This window comes from Sycon ciliatum, chromosome 4 (genome assembly GCF_964019385.1).
Source record: "Sycon ciliatum chromosome 4, ocSycCili1.1, whole genome shotgun sequence".
NCBI lineage: Eukaryota > Metazoa > Porifera > Calcarea > Leucosolenida > Sycettidae > Sycon > Sycon ciliatum.
Window position 1 is genome coordinate 9061080 of NC_088646.1, and position 23503 is coordinate 9084582.

At 46.2% G+C, this 23503-nt stretch overlaps 1 protein-coding gene across 1 annotated transcript; it reads left to right on the forward strand.

The window, feature by feature from the left end:
* Positions 1–9939: 9939 nt before the first annotated feature.
* On the forward strand, positions 9940–23486 carry LOC135814322 (gelsolin, cytoplasmic-like). Its single transcript, XM_065327427.1, has 25 exons — positions 9940–10117; positions 10622–10694; positions 12191–12265; positions 13310–13375; positions 14683–14760; positions 15258–15310; positions 15522–15627; positions 15828–16005; positions 16535–16664; positions 16830–16908; positions 17225–17323; positions 17622–17766; positions 18058–18161; positions 18484–18621; positions 18826–18912; positions 19233–19304; positions 19661–19774; positions 20016–20099; positions 20474–20532; positions 20841–20934; positions 21226–21486; positions 21847–21915; positions 22211–22273; positions 22497–22580; positions 22972–23486. Exons 2-25 carry the CDS (start codon positions 10632–10634, stop codon positions 23083–23085), a joined length of 2415 nt encoding a protein of 804 aa, XP_065183499.1. The 5' UTR covers positions 9940–10117; positions 10622–10631; the 3' UTR covers positions 23086–23486.
* Positions 23487–23503: the final 17 nt, after the last annotated feature.

Sequence of the window (23503 nt, forward strand, 5' to 3'; positions counted from 1 at the left end):
AGCAGACGATGTACATGTACTGGCCTTGGCAATGCCGAAGAATTGGAAAAAAGCTACTTGTACAAGAAACTTAACAATCAAGTCAAAGCTGAAATTTTGAAAATGAAGTCTCCATGTAACGGTTGTCGATGAACATTGGGATGTCTGGAACCACACTGCAGGATGGCATGCATGATTCCAAATTAGGAATAAGTGTGTGCTAGTATATGAGGAGTGAACTATTATTATTATTATTATTAACTGTTATTTTACTAGTACATGTATACGGGGAGTGTATATGGGGAGTGTATATGGGGAGTGTATATGGGGAGGGACTTGAACAGTTTGGACCGAGGAATGCATGTTGCAACCCTCATGACCGGTATCATATGATACGTCGGTATAGGTATTCGTGACCTTTGATTTCTTGCTCTAACAAGCACTTGTCACATCATACCTTTTTGAATCTTGAGACAAGGAGTGGACGTTGCGGAGCACAACATGGAGAAAAAAGGAGAAAAATGCAGATGCACATTTGTTTAGCCCAGAACTGCATGACAATACGATTATTGTCCACCATGACAGTAGTCAGAGCCTCCCGGTATTTCTAAGAAAGACGCAGATCTCCCGATATTTCTAAGAAAGACGCAGATCTCCCGATATTTCTAAGAAAGACGCAGATCTCCTCTCACCCTGCTTTACAATGCGGTTTTGTTTTCTGGGAACAAATTTTAGACACACACACACACATACACACACACACACATACACACACACACACATACACACACACATACACACACACATACACACACACATACCTCAGACCTCAGACATGCCCATCGCGAGAGCGATGATAGCGAACAGCTATGTTAGACATAGCAACTTGTGCTGGGATTACATCATTCAACAGCTTGCAAGGCTGATGAATTGACCGCCACTATTTTTAGCCTGGTATCCACCACACAGCTGTTTGAAGTGACTTTTTCTGCCCATAGAATCCCTATTTTTCATTTTTCCATTTTTTTACTTTTTTTACACACACATACATACACACACACACACACACACACACACACACACACACACACATACACACACACACGCACACATACACACACACACACACACACACACACATACACGTACACACACACACACACACACACGCACACATACACACACACACCTACGCACACACTCTTGGACCTTTGCAAAGCCCATCGGCAAAGGTACGCACGCATATATATGTACACACAGGCTCAGAGTCAGCCAGTACAATCTCATCCCCAGTTCAAAAAGTCGCATGCACACACGAAATGTGCCAAATGTGTGCACAAATTCATGGAAACTACACAATCATCTTGAAATGTATAATCAGTCATGCACATGTAGGTTTACTCATATTTTCTCTTATTCAACACTGACTGCGAATCACAATGGGGTATCGTCGAGCCAGACTCGATGCCCATGATCCCAGCGGGGGCCATGACCTGCTGAATGCAAACACAGCCCGAGCCTACCAGCGATGTCATAGTATGAGCGCTCAGTGAGCATACACTGCCCTACCCCAAGGGCGAGTGAAGCAGGGAGCAGGAAGCAGAGGCCGCATTGTTTCATGTTCCACTTGCCCCTGCTGCGTTCCTCCAGGGCCTAGAAGGTACTCCCTGAAGTGCAACTACATGTATGTCAATGTTGAATAAGACTTCAGGAGAATATGTGGGCAGACCTAGATGACTGATTGTACATATACAGATGCGTAGTTCCCATGAATTCGCATACATCAGAGGGCTGACACTATTATACCCACATATTGATCATGATGAGTGCAATCCCATATTCTTTTTCTTGTGATCTGCGCATCCTTTCTGCTCCGTACATATACTCTGTAGGAGCATACCAAATGTCGGCTGCTAATGTCTCAGTATCACTGCTCCCCTTAAGTCATACCACCGTTGTCCTTAAACGTCTTTCCCTCCTTTAGATCTCTCCACAAACATTTCCATTTTGGCATTCATGTATTTTCACCCGAAAATATATTTTTCATTGCTATCAGGTTCAGCCTCATTTTCTCTGTGCTGCGCTGATGAGTCCACAAAGGACGAAACAGTTCAGTCGAAAATCAATCAAATAAAACGAAATGAAAAGAATCGATAATCGTTGGTGCTCAAAGCGAATGAAACAATTTTTTCTTGCATCCGTATCAGTGACAGTGTTCTAGCCCTTGTGCTCCATGATCCAATAGCAATACCTGGCTAATGAGTATAAATGACATCGGATTGCAAAAGCAAATCAAACGAACAAGATAGTCTTGACTCACAAGCTCATTGTTCCTCCAATCTAGATTTCCACTCGCTACGTTCTCATCAGAACCTTGCGATCGATGCACCGACAACCAATGGCTCGGGTGGCAGCCGGCTAGCCGTCACTGATATCCACCGACAACAAGTCCGCGCACAAATCTACATGTACCGGATCGCGGAGTCAGTGGCTAACGCTACGCTCCCAAAATCGAGATCTGACGAGAGAGAGAAAGAAATGACCGCTAGCAGCCTAGCACTGAATCAGAAACCCAGCAACTACACAATGACATGACTACAAGTATTATTATGTTCATCCAGATAATTTCTTCGTAGATCTACTCGACTCACAATCTGCAAGTGCAAGTCCGCAAACTGTGACAAAGATGCCATAAAATACAATCATGTAGATCTACAATGTAGTTTGACAGAACATGAAATGAAAATTAATAAAACTTCAAAAAATCGGCACGGACATGTCTCGAGTAGATCTACAATGTACGCATGTCATGCATGATCATCAGCTCAGGGCCAGGCCACTCTGAGGCCAGGCCGGCCCAGGCCAGGGTCCATCCAGGGCCAAGGCCAAGGGCCCGGGGTGGGTGTTGACTGTTGAGCGTCTATGACTATGCACGCGCACGTCTGTTCGTTTCTCGAAAATATGTAGGTCTACATGAATCATGATCATGCCCCGCACTGGGCCCGCACTGCCCCGCAGGCCAGGTGATGACTGTAGATCTACACCGTCCAGGCCAGGGACTACAATCATGTTGTTGGTTGACAGCATGATTGTAGCAACGACGTGGAGGGCGCAGGGGCACCGACGTGTTCGGAAACAGTGACCTTTCTAATTCTATAATTAACCGCAATCAACGAGAGAGCTTGGAAGCTCAGGGCCCTGCGCTATGCTTTGTTGCCTAGCTCATCGTGCATGTTGTTAGAACTGATGGAAATGCTTTTTCCTTTGATTAGCTACATCATTGTATTGCAAAAACGTTTCAATGAGATACTGAAGTACAAGTAACGCCTTCTGCATAGCTATGGGACCGGCGCTGACTCTGCCGATCACGGGCGTTCTGGAGTCGACGGGATGTCTGTCCTGACGTTTCTTGGGACCGGCGCTGACTCTGCCGATCACGGGCGTTCTTCTTCTTATTATTATACTGACGGCAACTAACATCCATTCTGATTGCATTTACTCGTCTCCCTACTTCGTATTTTTTTCAGAAAATCTCCCCATACAGCAGGGAGTCGTTTACATAATATGACTCCCTGCTGTATGGGGAGATTTTCTGATTGCATTCACTCGTCTCCCTACTTCGTATTTTTTTTCAGAAAATCTCCCCATACAGCTGGGAGTCGTTTACATAATATGACTCCCTGCTATAGTCCTACATTACTGTATATACGTTATAATTACTCAATCTGATACGTTATAATTATTATGCTATCAGCCTACATGCGATCCCCGGGCTGGTCGACAGGCGGACCAGCCAGCCTGCTAGTGGGTTCTCGGCCTCGCACACAAATCCACACAAAATGTTACTGCACTGAATGCATTCCCCCGATACACTTTACATATATACTCATTCTCTTGATGGTACCGTACTCTTGATGGTACGGGACAGGTAGGGGATAGCGCCAGGCATGTCGATGGCACAAACAAACAAACATATAGTAGCCAGCTGTCTTTGCTGGTACAGTACGGGACAGATACGGGATAGCGCCAGGCGTGACACAAACAAACAAACAAACAAACAAACAAACAAACACCAAATTAAAGCTGTGTGGACCCTGGCTAGCACCAGACGTTACTGAAGTAACGTCTTCTGCATAGCTACGGGAATAAAACTAGCTGAACCGACATTTGTGTACTTTTTCATGCAATGTAAAAACGGTGGAGACGATGTGCAATAAAACGATGAAAATATGAAGAAATCAGTGGTGTAGAGAAAAAATATGGATTCAAACAAGTTTTCGTACAACACTCATCAGGAATCGTCGTTGTACTAAAGGACACTGAAACAAAAATTGAACTAATAGAAAATCTAAGTAATTATAATTAGAGAAATAACACTAAGAGCAACAGCAGTGAAATTTACAAGTGTGAATTTTAACAATCAAAGCGAGAAATGAACAAAGGAGAAAGGAAGCGGCGGCTTTGGCTGAGGCGGTGCCACTTGCGGTCCCGGTCCCACTGCCTCCTCCTGATCCTCCGCCATCGGTTCTTGCGGCGGTGGAGCTTGCCAGTGGCAGACCGCGAGCAACACTGACAGCTGCATTAACACTACAAATGCTGACTCAAAAAGACCCACCTTGCATATCAGTAGCTCCCACACCAACACCAACAACGCAATCTACAGCAACCACAACTAATCCACCATCCAAGCCCATTATTGCAAGACCAAGACGATCAACAGCCAACTACAACAGAAGCTACGCACTCAGCGGACAAGGGCGACAGGAGGGACGTGATAGCAGGGTGACGGCCGAGTTGAGTTCAATGGACCCGGTCAGGCGGGATGGACGAGACAGAGAGAGTACAGAGGAAGCGGAGGATGGAACGGACGGCGGAGGGAGCAGTGAGTCGGAGAGCAGTGATGGAAGTGATGGTGAGAGTGCCGGTGAGAGTGTTAGTGTTGTGCGTAGGTTTCGTGGTAGCAAGTCTTCAGTGTACAATCATCTGCTAGCTAGTCCTGATTGTTGCAATTCGTATTCCGACTCTTCGTTCACTGTATTGTGCCGTGGTCGTCATGGTTATGGACTACAGTTAAAAGTGTTGGAAGCTATCTATCAGCGTCTGTATAAGCCTAACTAAAGTTTGTGTGTACAGAAAGATAGTATAATTGGGTTGAAATTGTTCAAGTAACGTGTCGTGTTTAGTGCGGCCAAGCTTGGCCGTTAATGTTCTAGGTGTAATGTACTGCTGTTATGTATTATCACGTTGTCTTTCCTTCCTTTCTTCTTTGTTCATTTCTCGCTTTGATTGTTAAAATTCACACTTGTAAATTTCACTGCTGTTGCTCTTAGTGTTATTTCTCTGTTACTTAGATTTTCTATAATAGTTCAATTTTTGTTTCAGTGTTCTTTAGTACAACGACGATTCCCGATGAGTGTTGTACGAAAACTTGTTTGAATCCATATTTTTTCTCTACACCACTGATTTCTTCATATTTTCATCGTTTTATTGCAATCGTCTCCACCGTTTTTACATTGCATGAATAAAGTACACAAATGTCGGTTCAGCTAGTTTTATTGATTGCGGTTATCAAAATTAATTATTGTCTCCTCGCCGTGTGTTTTCTAATTCTAGTAATAATTATAACCATCCACGGTTGATAGAGCCCTCGGTCTTGCGACCATCTGAACCGTATGGGTGTTAGACGCGGTTCTGCCCCTCTCTATTCTACAATTGTAGGGGAGTTGTTTTAGACTTCTCGTACCGTCAGTCTTGTATTCTTATCTGTGTTCGCTCCTGAATGTCTCCTTGATAATCATAAACTTAGTAGCTAATTTTGTTCTGAATTGTTCTTCTTTCTTCTTTTTTAAACTCTTTTTCTTATAAAAAATAAAAGGAGCAAGGAACTATCTTACAAGTTACGCTATAAGTATAATGTCCACTAACTCCACCAGAGCCACCTTGGCTCTCCATCCGAGTCCATTCTTTTTTTTCTTCTTCCAACTTCTGCCTATGCCAGTATGGCGTCCCTATCTCAGCTCTTACTTACCTTGCTACATGCTGTCAACCAACAACATGTTTGAACAAACAAGGTTTATCTAATACGAATACCATGACTGTATTTGTATGTTATTTGACAGTACTCTCTCCTTCTGGGCCCACATCCGTTCCCTTGCCGTTAGAGCCAACCAGCGACTCGGCCTGCTCCGAAAGGCATCTCGGATCCTGGACAGTGCAGGGCGCCTAACTGTGTACAAAGGATTTGTACGGCCTATAATGGAGTACGCCCCTCTCGTCTGGGCAAGTGCGGCACATTGTCACCTCCATCAGCTGGACCTGGTCCAGCGTCGAGCCATGAAGGTTATTGGCCCCTCATTGCTCCCCAGCCTGGCAATCCGAAGGCATGTTTACGGGCTGTGCTACCTGTATAAGCTGCAATGCATACCAGGTCCAGCTCTGCTTACCAACATGGTACCTCCCCCAGCAAGAGTTAACGCTGCACCCCGGACGCGCCGGCAACGCCAGTCCCTCGGTGGCCACTCTTTCCAACTCGCAACTCCTCTGCCAGCCTCCAGTCCAGAGTTCATCCGCCGCTCCTTCCCATACTTTGTCCTGGAGAGCTGGAACACACTGCCTGCCCCAATCCTCGCCGAACGCCCAACTCTCAAGAAATTGCCGACATTCAAGACCAAGGCCTACCATCACCTCCGCCAGACCAATTGGCTATGGGCCACTGAAGTCCACCAGCACTGAGAATAACCGGTTGTCTCTATTATTATCATTTTCTGTCTCTCTCTCTCTCTCTCTCTCTCTCTCACTCTTCCTCTCCTGGGAAGCTCCTCATGCTCATTCTCCCTTTCTCTGTCCATTTCCCCTTCCTGATGCGTAGACCAACTGTTGAACCCGAGACCACTAGGTCGGGGGAGGTTGACCTACCTCATCGGCACGCATGCCACGCTCCTCTGTGTTGTCAAAGTTCGCTTGTCCACTTTTGTCTACCTCCCCTTTTATGTTGCTGGCCAGTGCTTTGTAGTAAAAAAAAAAAATGTACAGTTTATAAGTGTGAGCACGTCCAGAAAAAGAGAAAATATCGATACTGCAGTCTGATGTACACGTGTAATAGGCCATAGGCTATAGCCTCACATGAAGCACCAAAGAAGTTCTTTGGTTTTCGTTTCTAAAGACGGACTGAGTACAATACAGTCATGACATTGTGTACAACAAGGCGGATCGCGGAGGACACACTCTTTAGTCTTTTGAGAAGAGATTGACTTTATTTACTTGGAAAGCATATAACCACCAGGAAAGCTGACAAAGAAAAAAAGTAAGACAAGACAGAGAAGAGAGAAAGAGAGAGAGAGAAAGAGACAGACAGACAGACAGACAGACAGACAGAAAGAGTTGGGGTACGATTTGACTGCAACCATAAACCGGTTAGTAGAGTTCCGGTCTTGCAACCTCTGAACTGAGTATCGACGTATGTAATTGGGTCAAGCCCCGGTTCGGGCCCTCTGTATTCGAGGGCATGGACATGACTTGTACAGGTGGAAAGTAGCCAACGTTTTGCCGGTGCAAAACGTTCCTCCCACTCTGTACTGAAGAACTATCTACCAGTGTTACTGCTTACCATCATCTCTAATGTGATGGAAACCATCATCAGAGCCCGCTTCCTCTGAGACGACTTGTATCAGCCCTGACGTACATCTCACACATGATTGTACGTGATTGTACAAACTCCAGTGTGATAACTTAGTGTGCTTCCCCAATTTGCTGCCATACTTCCTCCGTCCATGCGGCTTGCCAACCACTCATCCACCAAGAACTCGCCAACAGCACAGTGCCCGGCAGTTGCATCAGTTTCAACTCTCGTCACCTCTGCCTTCATCGTCACCGAACATTACCATCCGCTCCTTCCCGCACTATGCGATTGATATTATGGAATTCACTGCCTGCCCACCTTCTGCAGCACCCTCCGAAGTTGAAAGATCTTCAGCGATTCAAGTGTGCCGTCAACCGGCATTGAACAGACATATTGAGAAAGTGAAGGGGCTGATACCGGTATACCATACGTGTCGTGAGGGTATGGGCGATAGTGCTGGCAGAGGGAATGTTCCAATTCGGGGAGACAGGATATAACGTTAGAAGTGAGAGACGGCGATACTAGTTCCATAGTATACTGGCTGGCTTGGCGAAGAAAGCAGCTGGTTTGGTGAAGAAAGCGGGAGGAAGGAAACGTACAGTGTAGATCTACACCGTGATACTTTTAATGTTGAGTTTGTTGAGTTTGTTCGGTCTTCTGGGACGCGAAGACAGAGACAGGTGGAAGCATTCAACCTTTTTGTGACTTTCTTACACAGCAAACACCTGATGAGATGCTATCAGCATACAACACTGAACCAGATGAACACAGGCATTGTTCAGCCGGTACCTTTGCGACTTGGCCATATAGAGAGCTTAATTCTTTTTTCTTGGTAATGCGCCACTAATAATTGTCCCCTTGTTCACCGTCATCACTATTGTGCGGATCTTTTCGACACAATGTCTAGTTCCCAACAGAGCTGGAGGTGGAAAATGGAATGTGCATTGTATTGGTTGGTTGGTTGGATTTATTTAAAGTCGTACAACAAACAGGCATATCTGCCTCATTATATGAAGACGACTTCTGCTGTATTGTAATCACAGCATGACCTACAGGCTACATGTAAGTAGAAGATGAAAGTTATGAATCTGTAAACCCCGCGTGCATGATTGATGATTGAAGAATACCCACGACGATGTCCAGTATTTATCCTACAAGAAAAGTAGGAACGTTCTGGGAGTGATGGTAGCTGCTCATCAAAGGATTAACCAAAATTCACATAAGGCATACAGGTAACTCTAGCGAGCCTATGGTTGGTAGATTTTACAAATTTAATTACATGTACTTCTGAAAGTAATGATAAATCACCTTTTGCTTCGCATGCAATAGACGTAGGACATTAGGGTCGACACGATAGATACAAGTTGCCCCGAGCAGTATGGCATTGCACACATGCATCATTATTGACAAGATCGATCTCGTTATGGTGATACCGTGTGAGACCTCTACAATACACCACCGCTGATCTACACCTTATACGGTCTCAGAGGAGTGAAAGCTGACACCAAGCCCAAAGACACTGTGGCAGCCAGTGCCAATGGCTGCCAGTGACTGGTTGAGCTGGAGCTCAGCTGATTCGGGTGACATCACACAGCCATTGATCCACGTCCCATGTGTTGGGATAAGTGCAACTCGCGTGCGCGCAAACCACAGCGCCTTGCCCGTGGCAGGCAAATGGCGACAACGTAGCAGACTGCATCGCAACGTCGGCATGCCCCTTGCATTTTGCTCAGACCCAGGCGTCCATGTTGAAGTCTTCCCGGCCACAACCTACGCACCTGGTCGCGCTCTACCCGGCATCAGCATATCGCATGAAAATGATGTTCTATGAGCTGGTCGCGACCCACTGAGCATTCCCAAATAGAAGTGTCGGACATCCGTGTCTGGCCCCGGAATGTGCATAACGTGGCAGTGCTAAGCAGGCTACAGCACTCATCCGTCCGCTTGGAGTCTGCGCATACCAACAGCTACCATTGCTATGCGGTTTCCAGCTGGCTACACAGCCATTGCAATAACCATAATACAGGATCTGGCAATAGATGTATGGAGCTGTGATGAGCACTGTATGCAGTATGGTCTGCACTATGCATGATCAACATTGTCGGGCAGATGCACGTGTGTGTGTGCAAGTGTCAATATCGGCACTACGTTAGGACCTGTTTACATCACGAATGACAGCCATCGAAATGGGTGGCACCAGGACTTCGGCCATCACGGAGGCGACATCGAATGGCGTGGAAGCTAGCGAAGACCTGTCGACATGTCCTGACCAGGTACTGTTCTGGACTGGTTGCCTTCACCGACGCTAGCAGCGCAGTTAGCAGTAACGGAGACTGGCTGACGCAATAGATCGACCCCACCACTGCAGTGTGCATAGAGGTCTGCAGAGGCCTTTTTCCAGCCTTTCTTCTTGCCAAGGCTTGTGTTGGATCGACCATCAGTGTAGCAGCGGGTGGGAAAGTCCTTGAGCTAATCGACGTGAGAACAAGTGCAAGATTGTCGTTGACTGAAGAAGCACGGGTAAGTGCTGGTGTGTATGTGTGTATGCGCGTGTGCCATGATGCCTAAGAGGGCGACTTTTGGTGATTGTTATACTGGTGTTGTCGTAATGTGCTGGACTGTGCCGGTCCAGGGAGTACCTCATCATCTGTGCAGTAGGATGAATGTTATGCATCATATTCCCACCGCCTGCGAGATGCCCTATGCTAGGTTTATCACTGAACCCCGAGGAATCAATACCACCTTCCCTTGCTCTATCACCAACACGGAGAAGTGCAATACATTCAGTGCGAACAATCGATCGCCTCTGACGCTCAGCACTGACGAGAAGTCCGATCCCAGCTTGAGCCCTGGTGGAAATGACCACACCGGATGGTCAGCACCCCGCATTCACTCCGCTATAAAACGTTCTTCATCTGACCGCTACCATCATTTCTGAATGAACCGTGATCCAGTCTCTGTTTGCATTTGAATATTATCAGTCTATTGTACACAGTGTACCTCTACCATCACTGTGCCTTTTAGTAACGGCAACATGGCGGATGCTGCGTTCAAGGGAGTGGGCCAGAAGCCAGGACTGCAGATATGGCGTATTGAGGTGAGTGCCAGGTCGCCTACCATACACTCGCTGAGATCGTCGTGTGAACAATTATGATTTGAGGCGTTCCAGAAGATCATGTACATGGTGTAGAGACTATAGAGTATAGTATAGGGTGTGTACCACGATGTGACTGCTGTGTGATCAGTGTAGGATATACCAGTTTACCAGTAGAGAACACGGAGTATTGTCGTGTACTACTGGAGCAACGCCGGGTTAAAGCGTTGCTGTAGGACAATCTCACTTGCTGATTCCCTTGAACCGTTTTAAGGCGTGTGAAAATGCTCAGGGCTTCAGGAACATCACCAGTATGGAACACTCCTGTGGAAAACATGATGTCTTGAACGAGCTCAATGCGGTTGCGTTGATAGTGATTGTGTCATGTACTTGGCTAAGATTCTGAGTAAGGAGGACTTGCTCCTAGCGTTCACAAGTATCCAGGACGATTCACGTATTCACTTCGCGCAGTGCTATCGCCAATTTAGTTAGTTAGACAACAGCACACCCAGAGTTACGCCACTCTAAATTGTTGAAGTGTCAACAAGTGATCCCTGTCTCAGCGGCACACAAAATGAGCTTTGGAAACACCGGCGTCACGTCACAGGCCGCCACGACAATGCTCTGCAAATCAAACTATTTACGTAGGCGAAACATCCGGTATCAGCAGCGCATTGTGCCCAGCTGATTGGTGTTGTAATTATTTTTTGGGTTTCTTACTTCAACTTCAAGTACAAAGTACTTGACGGAGTAGTTAGGCATATCGTGAATCATGTGTTTGGCCATAGGCCAGGACAAGACTCAAGAGGCAGAGGCGTTCCGCACCAGGGCACAAAGCCCGGAAAGGGCCGGAAAACAGATACCACAGTATTATACTTGTAAATCGTCCATCTGAAGCAGTAATCAGTTGTGACATCATGGAAAACTACGAGTACGAGTACACAGCCTATCGCCTACCGCTTGCAGCACTGAACTTCTGAAGTGAAGAAGTCAGTGTCTGACAGAGATGCAATGCAGGGGGCATTTTCAAAATGTGTTCTAAACTAAAGATGTTGTCCATGATCCAGTAAAATCAAGATGACCTTCCGGATTCCGTCGTGGATATGGTCACGTGAACTTATTTCAGGCGCTTGACTGTTGTGACATTGGCTTCTACTGCGCTACCGCACTGCGAAGTAGATCTACGATGGAGGACACCTCTTCCTCCATTCGTCGTCGCATCGCTGAGTACAAGCTGTTTGTAGTTTGAATCACGAACGGATTGAATTAGTTTGATTGGTGGACTCAGAGTTCATAGCAATGGCTAATGACTGTGTCGTTATGAATCAACCATCTTTCCGGGAGTTTAGGCCATTGTTTTGGGGAAACGTCATCATGGTCAACAGGTCCTAGGCTGGTCGACGCGGTATTCATTGTGGAGTAGGCAATGAAAGGGAGTTCGCTGCAAACAAACAGTGATGCATTGCATGTTTCTTCCACCTGATGTTTTTTTTCTGCAGGATATGAAAGTGGTCCAGTGGCCGCAGGACCGCTATGGCGACTTCCACACCGGTGATTCGTATATCATTCTGAATGTGAGTTCTAATTAGAAAAAATTAAAAGGATGAACACGCAATGCTAAGGGCAGTGTACCCTAGAACCAAATTTTCACCAGTAAGTAGTTGTAGTCTTCGGGGTGCTGAGTCGAATGGTCTTGGTCCGAGGAAGCTGAGATGCTCCCTTTCTCCTTTATTCCCAATCGAACTCGCCACTTCCACCAAAACTGGGTGACTGCGCCCTACTAGATGGGGATTTGTATGCAAAATGTCACTAAAAGCGCCATTTCGTTCTTATAAAAGCACGGATGACCCCGATTGGCCCATATGTTGTAGTCTTTTGGATGCTGAGTCGACTGGTTTCGGTCCGAAAAGGCTGCAATGCAACGTCCGGCCCTTATTCCCAATCGAACACGGTTGAGCAAGCGGTCACGTGCTCATGCGTACAACAGTCACCTGGTCACCATGCCCGCAGGCTACAACTTTCTTCCAGCCTGTTTGGGCACGTTCCTGCCACTCGAGCTGAACCTTTGAACCTTTGAGTTGAACCTTGGTGTGAAAATTGTAGCCTACAGCCTGTGCAGGCACTGTGACCATGGTAACAAGGTGACTGGTGTTACACACGAGCACGTGACCGCTTACTCAACCGTGTAGAGCTAGTGGTGGGCATTTGAATGGCAACTGACTTCAAAGCTTGTAATCAGGGAGTCGTAAAATACCGATATTTACGAGATTACGACTCCCTGCTTGTAATCGCTTGGGCATGGAAAAAAGCACCGCAGTTTGATGTACTGTGTGCAGAATGGTTGCACAAAGTCCTTTGCACACACTGGCCCAGACTTGACTTTCCAGTCACGGACACTTGCACTGTGTGTGTATTGCCATGGCTCATGTATTTGTGTCCTGTACCATGTGTGCAGACTTACCAAGGAGTACTAAAACGCTGTTTTTTAGTACTTCAAAGTACTCCCTGATGTATGCTGTTGCTATTGTGTGTGTGTGTGTGTGTGTGTGTGTGTGTGTGTGTGTCGTGTATGTCGCCACGGTACGCATTCTGTTTGATGTGTGTGCCTATATTGATAGACCAAGAAGAGGAGCACGGCTCTGGAGTGGGACATTCACTTCTGGCTGGGCAAGGAAACATCTCAGGTATGTGAATGTCCACACTCCTCTGCAGTTTGTACTGTGTCACTGTGTGTGTGTATGTGTGTGTGTGTGTGGGCGCGCGCGCGCGCGCGTGTGTGTGTGTGTTCACTGGGGACAGGGGTAACTGCAGTTGGATCCCAGGATGGATACCCTAATGTCGTCAATCCTTGTTCTGCACCTTGTCCTCACCCACTTACTGGGGCGTGGTGAGCCCATAAGTGGGATCATTTTCAAGTCCACCCAGAGTTTTGGGGATTTCGGGGGGGGGGGGTGTCGGCCGTTGGGCGGTTCAATAGCCAATTGAGCCATCATTCCAAGATTCCTTTTGAGTCTCTCTCCCCTCTCCCGGGGAGACCCACGTGACCAGTTTTGGCAGTGAGCAACAAGTTCAAGTACAAGTGTGTGTGTGTGTGTGTGTGTGTGTGTGTGTGTGTGTGTGTTGCGCAGGCTGTGTGCTGCTCTTCGTACAGCCTAAAGTAACACTGGTTATGAACTGAATCAGCTGAGATCAGAGTTCAATTACATCCATGATGAATAAACACAACTGAATAATAATATTGGGAAGGAAGATTTTTAAACAGATATAATCAGGAAGCTGTGCACCAACAATGGCCCATAAAAACAGTACAGCCGGGTATAGAATTCCAATCTATTCCAGGATGACTGCAGCATGGCTATAAGGGTATTGAGAAATTAGATGCGAAGAACACCTAGGTTAGTAATTTTCAAGATGGGCCTACCATGGATACCTGGACGTCTGCCGCTGATGATGGCAAGTTTGCCGGAGTGTTGCTCACTCTACTACTGTCTCTACTGACGTATGTACGCGTCTGCTTACATCTCATCATGTGTTAACAACAACTGACTCATCTCTGGTGCTCATGGAGTTATTATGACTTCTTTGAAGTTCTTTCTACCCCCTACACATCGGTATAGCTGGCTCGCTGCTGGCTGGGGCAAATCTTGAGCTACAATACAATGTACCAGCGTAGCCCTGGCATTCAGTGAGGAAATGTACATGACGGCATTACTGCAACACGAGCATATCCTTAGGAGGTGGTTGGCTGAGTTGTATTGCACCGTACTCAGTCCACTGCACTGCAGTTGGAATTCCCGTACTTTCTGGTCAGCTGTCCATACGGTGTAACTAGATTGTGTTGATTCAGCGATCGGATAGCCTGCTGGATGCGGGTCACTTCCATTCATGCCCGGCATACAATGTATATCTTGTACAATACTCTTCCAGTGCTTTGTCGGTGGTGTTGCTGGAACATGTGACCTATGATTGCTTTGTGCCTGCTGCCACACAGGATGAGAAGGGAGTCGCTGCCTACAAGACAGTTGAGCTGGATGATTCCCTCGGTGGTGGCCCAGTCCAATATCGTGAGGTCAGTATGATGCTCGAATCAAGCCAAGGCAATTCTGTGCCAGCATTGATATTGCCAGCTGCTCCAGAGCTCACAGTCAGTGAAAGTAGATGACGAATGAATAGGCCCGGTATTCCCATGGTGTTCCGTAGAGTGAAACTGTCTCTCTTATACACATTTTAAACTGTCTCTGTTACACATTTTTAGACTTTTGCAGGAAACATGATGGCATGCTCCAGGAGACCGAAGTGCTCTAGTTCATGACTGCTGTAGTTCAATGGATTTCTTAGGTTCACTATAGTAATACTGTGTAAGTGTAGCGGGTTGCCCAAGATCTCAGCGTGATGTGGGGCGGTCAGCTTCAGGAGATCATTCTTGCAATGGCTTCAGGCCCAGTGTTTCAACTCTTTTGAACAGCAGGTTTTTAAGTGCAAAGAGATGATGCCTCTGCATTTCAATACTACTAATGTACTATGGTTCTGTGTATTTGTATACATGTCCACATGTTGCGGCCTTAGGTCCAGCACCATGAGAGCAATACCTTCCTCAAGCTGTTCAAGAAGGGCGTTTCGTAAGTCACTGCATGCCAGTGCATGTTCACACTACTTCCAAACTGTACCAAAATGTTGCTGGAATAGACTTTTAATGGAAAATTTCTTCATGCAAAAATCTGCATTACTGTTGTCTATTTTGAGTTCAGATATATTGTACTGAAGTACATTATTGTATGTACGTGACTATATCGTATTCAATTCGTGGCATCTGTTACTATGACAATGCAGGTACCTGGAAGGTGGAATCAAGTCAGGTTTCAAGGCCGTCGACCGTGAAGCATTCGGCAAGCGCATGCTCCATGTTAAGGGACGCAGAAACATCCGCGTCCAACAGGTACAGGATGTCAGCACGGTGTGCGCAATACATGCATCCATGTTTACCCTGTTTTACCTACACTGTGTCACTGCAAAGTAGCATAATGATGGTCTAATCATTGCATCACTAAGTCGTAACATGGGTCCATCAAGTCAGCATTGCAGTGTACTATTGAATGAGAATGCCCTGTAACTGTATTCATTTCCTTCCAATTCCAGGTTGCCTTCGAGGCCAAGTCGCTCAACCAGGGTGATGTGTTCATCGTTGACCTTGGCCGAAAGATCTGGGTCTGGAACGGCTCAGAGGCCAGCAGACTGGAGAAGATGAAGGGTCTGGAGACGGCTCTGAAGATCCGCGATGAGGAGCGCCATGGAAAGGCCATTATCCACGTCACAGGTATGCTTTTGCCGGATATCAAAGAATTCTGTTTCATGGGCTGTGCATTGCTGATGATTGACATCAATGATGATTGTTACGGAATCTCATCCATTCCGTTCCCCGGGACGCAGGACACAAATGACAAGTACTGGTTCAAAGTGTTTTACATTATATTGTTGACATGACGGAAATGGAGACTACACTCAAAGAGACGAACAAGAAGACTGACAAAAGGACTCTCGACTACAACATCGCGCATGCTCATATCACACATGCACGCGACTGGACGAGACAGTTTGGGGAATGCCATCACACAGGAAACAACACATCATTTCACAACCTGATCAGCCATTGTTAAATTTGAGAATATGGTTTTGGATAGCCCAGGAGTTGCGCTAACATGCATTGTGCACCTTTGCCCTGATTGCATAGTTCATGAACTAACACTACTTGGGCTACCCATCTACAGATCTACTCCACACTGTTTTTCTGACCATATTCCAATGATCTACATTGTGTGGTGCTCTATTGTGATCGGGTTTTATAGAGGAGGCTGATGACAATGCAGACTTCTTCAAGGATCTTGGAACGAAGGAAAGCAAAATTGCGCCAGCCAGCGCTGCTGCAGATGATGCTGCCTTTGAGAGGAAGAACGCCAGCAGTGTGAAACTGTTCAAGTGAGTGATTAGCCATGGTCGATTTGATCACACACCGGCCTTACTTCACTTCTCTACAAGCGTATTTGTTTCAATATTATGCCCTTTCAAATAGTCAATGGTGATTGCCAAGCTCCAGTGACCATCTAATTGATCACTGCTTGCAATGTGTCGTCCTCTTTGCAGGGTATCTGATGCCAGTGGTTCACTCAAGGTGGAGGAAGTTGGCAGCAAGCCGCTCAAATACGCCATGCTCGACACCAATGTAAGTGGACATGTCTGGCAACTCTAGAACATACATCAGCAGATTTAGCGTGATGCTGAATCTCTGTCTTTCCATGATGATGTGCCATAGGAGGGAAAAACTCCAACGGATCAAGTACAACAAGTAGCTTTTGCCTGAGCCTCTCGGAAGAGGGCAAAACAGAAGCAACGTAGTAGAAGGATCCCACTGGTACAAAAAAAGTTTCAAAGCAACAATATACCCATCACAATCATGACACAAGCAAATAGGTCATGTGACATTGATCAATACCATAGATAGATACTGGAATTTCTTTCCCTTTGTTTTGCCTGCTCAGGACTGCTTCATCTTGGACACTGGTGCAAGTGGTGTTCATGCCTGGATTGGAAAGAAGGCCACCGCCGACGAGAAGAAGAATGCCATGAAGATTGCAACAGTAAGACAAGCCTATATTCACTTTGATCCAGAGCCAGCGAGGAACAAAAACAGCATGCACCAACACTGGACTTGATTTGTGCAGGATGTGATACTGTCAGAGATAAAGTCATGGCCAACTGTACTGAAAGCCTCGCTATCCTTAAAGGTCCACATGAATATTCTGCCTTCATGTAATGAAACCAATAGAGCTTGCCAAATCCTATGTCACGGTGTTGATTCAAATGGAAGGCGCACTATTCAGCAGCTACAGTTACTGATGATTACCATGGTGTGTGTGTGTGTGTGATCCACTACAGGGCTTCCTGGCAGAGAAGGGCTATCCAGACTGGACTCCAGTCACACGTACTGTAGAAGGTGCCGAGACGCCAATGTTCAAGAACAGCTTCTCAGACTGGCCAGAGAGAAAGCAGACTGGCACGTACTCCAAGTCACGCGGAGTCGGTAAGAAACCCAGCACTACATTTTCACCTATCGAGTACACACGCTTATACTGTACAGATGAGAAGGAGGACCACAATCCTTTGTATACACAAGTCGAGTAATGCAGACAGAGTGAGCACACTTTACATGTTGCAATCAGAGCCAGTCGAGGAAGCTCGAATAGAGTGCCGTGGCAATGCACTGTAGTACAGAGCGGTATACACCAAATGCAGGAAACGAGACAATGTTTCTTGTTCTGTAACTTGAACTTTCCCGTCACGCTATGCTTGTGTGCTGTGTCTACATGTGCAGCTGCTGGCCCCAAGACCCCAGCAAAGGTTGATGCCAAGAGCATGCACCAGAGAGCGGAGGCCGAGAAGCCACGTCAACCAGACGACGGACAGGGCAAGGTCCAGGTACGCGGCGTGTCCGGGAGCCTGGGATCTACTGGTGTCTTTTTATCACGGTCTCTCTGGCTTTGTTTCTGCCATGCCAGCTAGAAAACATTCAGACACTGCATTCCAAGGAGCAGCCAGTAGACTGTGTCTAGCCCGAGCATACTTACCTAAACTTGCGAACAAATGACTTTTTATCTCTCCTCAACAAAGTCTCTGTAAAAGTTTTAGTTTCAATCCACGTGGAACCTAAAATTTAGCTCGTTGATATACATGTCCTTCACTTTGAATCTCACTGTGGTGGTGGTGTAACTCTTCTGTCATGGCCGTCTTGTTTCTGTAGGTATGGCGTATTGAGGATTTCAAGATGGTTCCCCAGGAACAGCACCTGTACGGCCAGTTCTTCGGCGGTGACAGCTACGTTATCCAGTACACGTATGAAGTGAACGGCGTTGAGCACTTCTACATCTATTTCTGGCAGGTGAGTGGTTTAGACCACTGTGTACCATGCATGCTGCACGCCGAAACTGTCTGACCAACGTATCGGAGAATTACCTATAGTGGATCTTCCCTGAGCTGGTGATGGATATTTGAGGCTTTTGGTCTGTAATATCAGTTGCCTTGAATGCTTCATACTGTACCTTACTTTTGTGTTGCGTGCGTGCGTGCGTGCTTGCTTGCACAGGGTCTGACGAGCTCCCAGGACGAGCGTGGTGCCTCTGCACTGCATGCAAAGGAGCTGGATGACAGCCTCGGAGGTCGTCCCGTGCAGGTATGTATGTGTATATGAGTGCATGTCTTTTCATTGGCAGATGCAGCTGGGTCGCTTGTCGTACATTGATTCATGCATTACGAGTAGAAAGACACCAAAATACCCATCAGTGTGTACTTATTGAGCATTGATCCTCTGGACCCGGGATACCTGTATGTTACTACTTGTATCTACTTAGTCTTACAACATGCGCACGGTCAACGTGTGTGGCATGGAAAGCTGATCAGTATAGTCAATCTCGTCAAAACATCATACCAGTATTTCCAAAGTATTGACTTGTGTACATGCCAATGTTGTTGCTTGTGTAACTGGGACCACAGGTGCGCGTTGTCCAGGGCAAGGAGCCACAGCATTTCTACAGCATCTTCAAGGGCCGCATGGTCATCCATGAAGTAAGTGCCGTGCAACGCAAATTTCGTATTATGTGATCAGTTGTCTGTACTGACAGTGTCATAGTACATAGGTTTATGATGGCTGACCGCATAGTCGAGTACAAAGCTATGCTTGACCTTGACTCCTCTAACATTATGTATTCTGTATGGCAGGGCACAATGTAGTTTACCTGTTTGCATGCCGGGGTGTGCCTGCACATGTGTGTTTGAACCGTGTCAACGGGGGGGGGGGGGGGGGGGGGGGGCTATGCTGGTTGCATCATGAAGGATCCCTATACACTTTCCAAGCATTGAGTATCCGTTCCATGCATGTTCTCATATACTCATGTTCTATTTGGTGTTCTTCTGTTGCATAGGGTGGCAAAGCCAGCGGCTTCAAGAACATTGCAGACACAGACTCGTACGATACCGATGGCACAAGACTGTTCCACGTCAAGGGAACATCAGAGGTCAACACACGCGCAGTCCAGGTAAGCATCTTTGGCCAACTCTGCATGCAATGAATCATGATAAGTTGATAGTAATAATGATGGAATCATACGAACGCTATGAAGACTGACTTGTATGTATGTATGTATAACTCATAATCACAAGGTGATCGTAGAGGCATTAATCAGCGAGAGAATTGTGAATGAGACTGACTTGATGCTACATAATTATGTTCCTTCGTCATTTAATAATGATACCGTATGATCTGTTAATCGTCTTCAGGTTGAGGAGAAGGCCAGCAGCTTGAACAGCAATGATGCTTTTGTCTTGGAGACACCCACGGCTACATACATCTGGTGTGGAAAGGTAAGATTTCATTGGAAAAATGCTCTAGGTTTGTGTCTTGCGAAAGGTACACCATGGAAGTCGGCGGAAACTGAAGTACTTTGTATTGCTAATATTTGCTTTTATCTTAATTGTTATAGTTTATAATATGGCTAGATTGCAACTGGTACCATGGCAGTTTGCTCACTGCTTGAACTTATCGTTATTGCAGTAATTCGAAGTAGATACAAAAACCTGTACAGCTTTTTCAGGTGAAAGGAGTCTGATGTTTGGTAACCACTGATTTTCACTAAAATAGCATTGCTGATGACAGGAAAGACCAGTTTGAATTCGTTCCTCATCATCCCGGGTTATTCATGTACATGTATCTGGCTTTTTCGACTGCTGCTTTGTAGGGATGCAGTGGAGACGAGAGAGAGCTGGCAAAGCATGTCGCTCAGGGTGTATCGAAGAGGTAAGTTATTGCAGCCAAACTCAAAAGGCTTTGAACATCTCCACATTCACCTTTTTCGGGTGAGTGTGGAGACTGTGTGCCGATTGGTACTCTCTACAGGAATTTGACTGCTTGAGGATGGATGCTAGTACATGTATATACGATAGTGGTGTAAGTGTGCACACTGTACCATGCCCTCTATCTCCAGGGTTCTAATCTCTCTACTACTGAGCCAGTCCACTACTAGTATGAAAACACCACTAGGACCCTGAGGAAGTTTTATCATTGGTGTTCATGAATCCTGTTCTTCTTTCTTGTCTCAATTGCAGGGAACACATCTTGACACTGGAAGGAAAGGAGTCTGATGAGTTCTGGGCTGGCCTCGGAGGCAAGACCGCGTATGCCGACAACCCACGGCTCTTTGTAAGTCTCTCTTTGCCAGTGCAGACGACTCCTTCCTGATTCTGCGAGTCCATAACTGTAACCTGGTCCACCAATCTGAGAGTGTGACTGTCCAGCAAACTTCCGGAGGAAATCAGCTTCAGACTGACTTAGAAGATCATTGTCACATATGGCTTGAGCAGACATTAACATTGAAAAACGCTTCAAGAGCTTTTTTTTGGAGTGTGGTTGATAGATCTGCCCCCATTCTCCTGACTCATACCCCATTGTGCCCAGTACCATAATGTGTTCTGTTGCATTGTTTCATTTCAGGATGAAGTGCAGCAGGCACCACCACGCCTCTTCCAATGCAGCAACGCTACTGGTGGGTTCCGTGTCGAGGAAATTCCCGAGTTCACGCAGGAGGATCTGATTGAGGACGATGTCATGATCCTGGACACATTTGATCAAGTCTTTGTCTGGATTGGCAAGAATGCCAACGCTGTGGAGAAGGAGATGTCACTGAAGACCGCCGTGGAGTACATCAAGAGTGACCCGGCCCAGCGTGACCTGGATAGCACTAACTTACTTCAGGTACGTGTGTGTGTGTGCGTGCGTGCGTGCGTGTGTGTGTCTGAAAATAGCAGTTTCCAGCGCGGTGTACATTCCTTTTGCAATGGCTATTTGACTGTGCAGCATAGTGTGTTGCCGGTAGGTCATTGATGACTGAGCCGTTTTAGACACCAGATTAGACCACTCTGTAGTATACTGCAGTAACACTTTCATCTTACTCGTCATAATCCTGGCTATTCCAGCTCTGTGCATGACATTGAACGACACCAGTTCTAGAAAAGAAATTAATTGCAGCAGGCAGCCGTAATGAAATGGTCTAAAACCACGGTTCAAATGGTCATAAAATTTCAAGTATCCTGATTTCTGTTCACCTGTCTGCAGGTAAAACAAGGTTACGAACCAATCACCTTCACCTGCCACTTCTTCGGATGGGATCCCAAGAAATGGGAGGTAAGCAGTGGTCTTGATTTGTAGCTGTGTAACGTGCTCATGATAACAACATCGGTGGTGATGCTTTCAAAGCAAATAAATAGTTGCGATGCCTGCACATTGGTTAGCTACTTCCCTCTTGTCGAATATGATCATATTGATGTGTTTTAGTATCATTATTATATAAGCTTGCCTTCTAGAAAGCAATCAGTTCAAGTTTAGAGGATGTCTGGCTTGCAAGGTCTTATGGTCAATGAATTTGAACACTACACTGCATGGATTTGTTCCCTGTCTCCTCCATCGTATGTATCTACAGAGTGCACGATCTCTGGAGAGCATGATGGACAACCTGAATGTCGGCGTCACCCTCGTATCTGACGTAAGTGGCTAGTTGTCGAGCATGTATGTGATGCAATGAATAATCCCTACACCAATTTCATCAAATGAGATTCCATTTCGGAGTTAAGATCATTTTTGTTTTCTTGTTTGCGGCGTAGTTCGAAGGTGTAATTCAAAGTGAATCACTGGTCTTCAATCTCTTCTTTCTGTTGCTCTTCCTGATTATGTAAACTGACATGGCCATCCCGGTTTGCTTTGTGCAGGAACTGTCCAAGTATGAGAAGAAGCACTCCTTTGATGTACTGAAGTCCAGCTGTCCAGAAGGTGTCGACATCGTCAACAAGGAGGTAAGAATTCTGCCATGCCACTGGACGCCACTTTTTTAAAGTAGACTAGGAGAAAAAAAGAAGAAGGCAGGACCCTTAGGCTAGAGGTCATTACTTGATCCTGGGCACATTTGATCAATGGTCATGCATATCCACCACCGTGCCAACAAGGCTCTCTTCCACAAATCTCTACATGAGGTGAATATAAAGTTATACTGAGGGTTATTGCCTATATCGCCATAGCTCAGTGGTTAGAGCATTGCCGCCCTCAAGCGAAGGTCCCTGGTTCAAATCCTGGTGGTGACAGTCAAGTTTTTCTACAGACCTTTCCCTTTTCCATTCCCTCAACCTATGCCGGAACGTTTCAAAGATAACCTAATGGGCATTTCTTTCTGTCTTCTCTTTTCCGCAGTACTACTTGGAGGACTCTGAGTTCGAGAAGGTCTTTGGTATGTCGCTGTCAGAGTATGACAAACTGCCACAGTGGAAGCGAAGCAACTTGAAGAAGAAGTGTGGTCTTTTCTAGATCATTTGCACTGACTAGTCCCCCTACAACACGACACATCAGCCACGTGCAGTCTTGTGCCACTGAAGCCAGCTGCTGCCTTAAACGCTAGGAGTTTGTCAATTTGCCACAATGTAGTAGCTTGTCGCTTCTCGTTTATGTCTTGACTCTTCTTCGTGCCTGCCTTGCTGCTTGGTCAATATCACCAAGTGTTAGCATTCTCTGACTGTTTAGTCCCAATTCCTGACACATTCGACATGATTGATAATAATGATTATGAGGACGACTGCCATGCTCCTTTCAAACATATTGGCGTTCTAGTGCTTTTCACTTTTTGCCTTGCGCCCACCTATAATACCTCATGTTCCTCCTCATCTATTCAAATTTAGTATTGAACAATAGAAAGATTCTATTTTCCTCCACATGTCTTGTTGAGGCT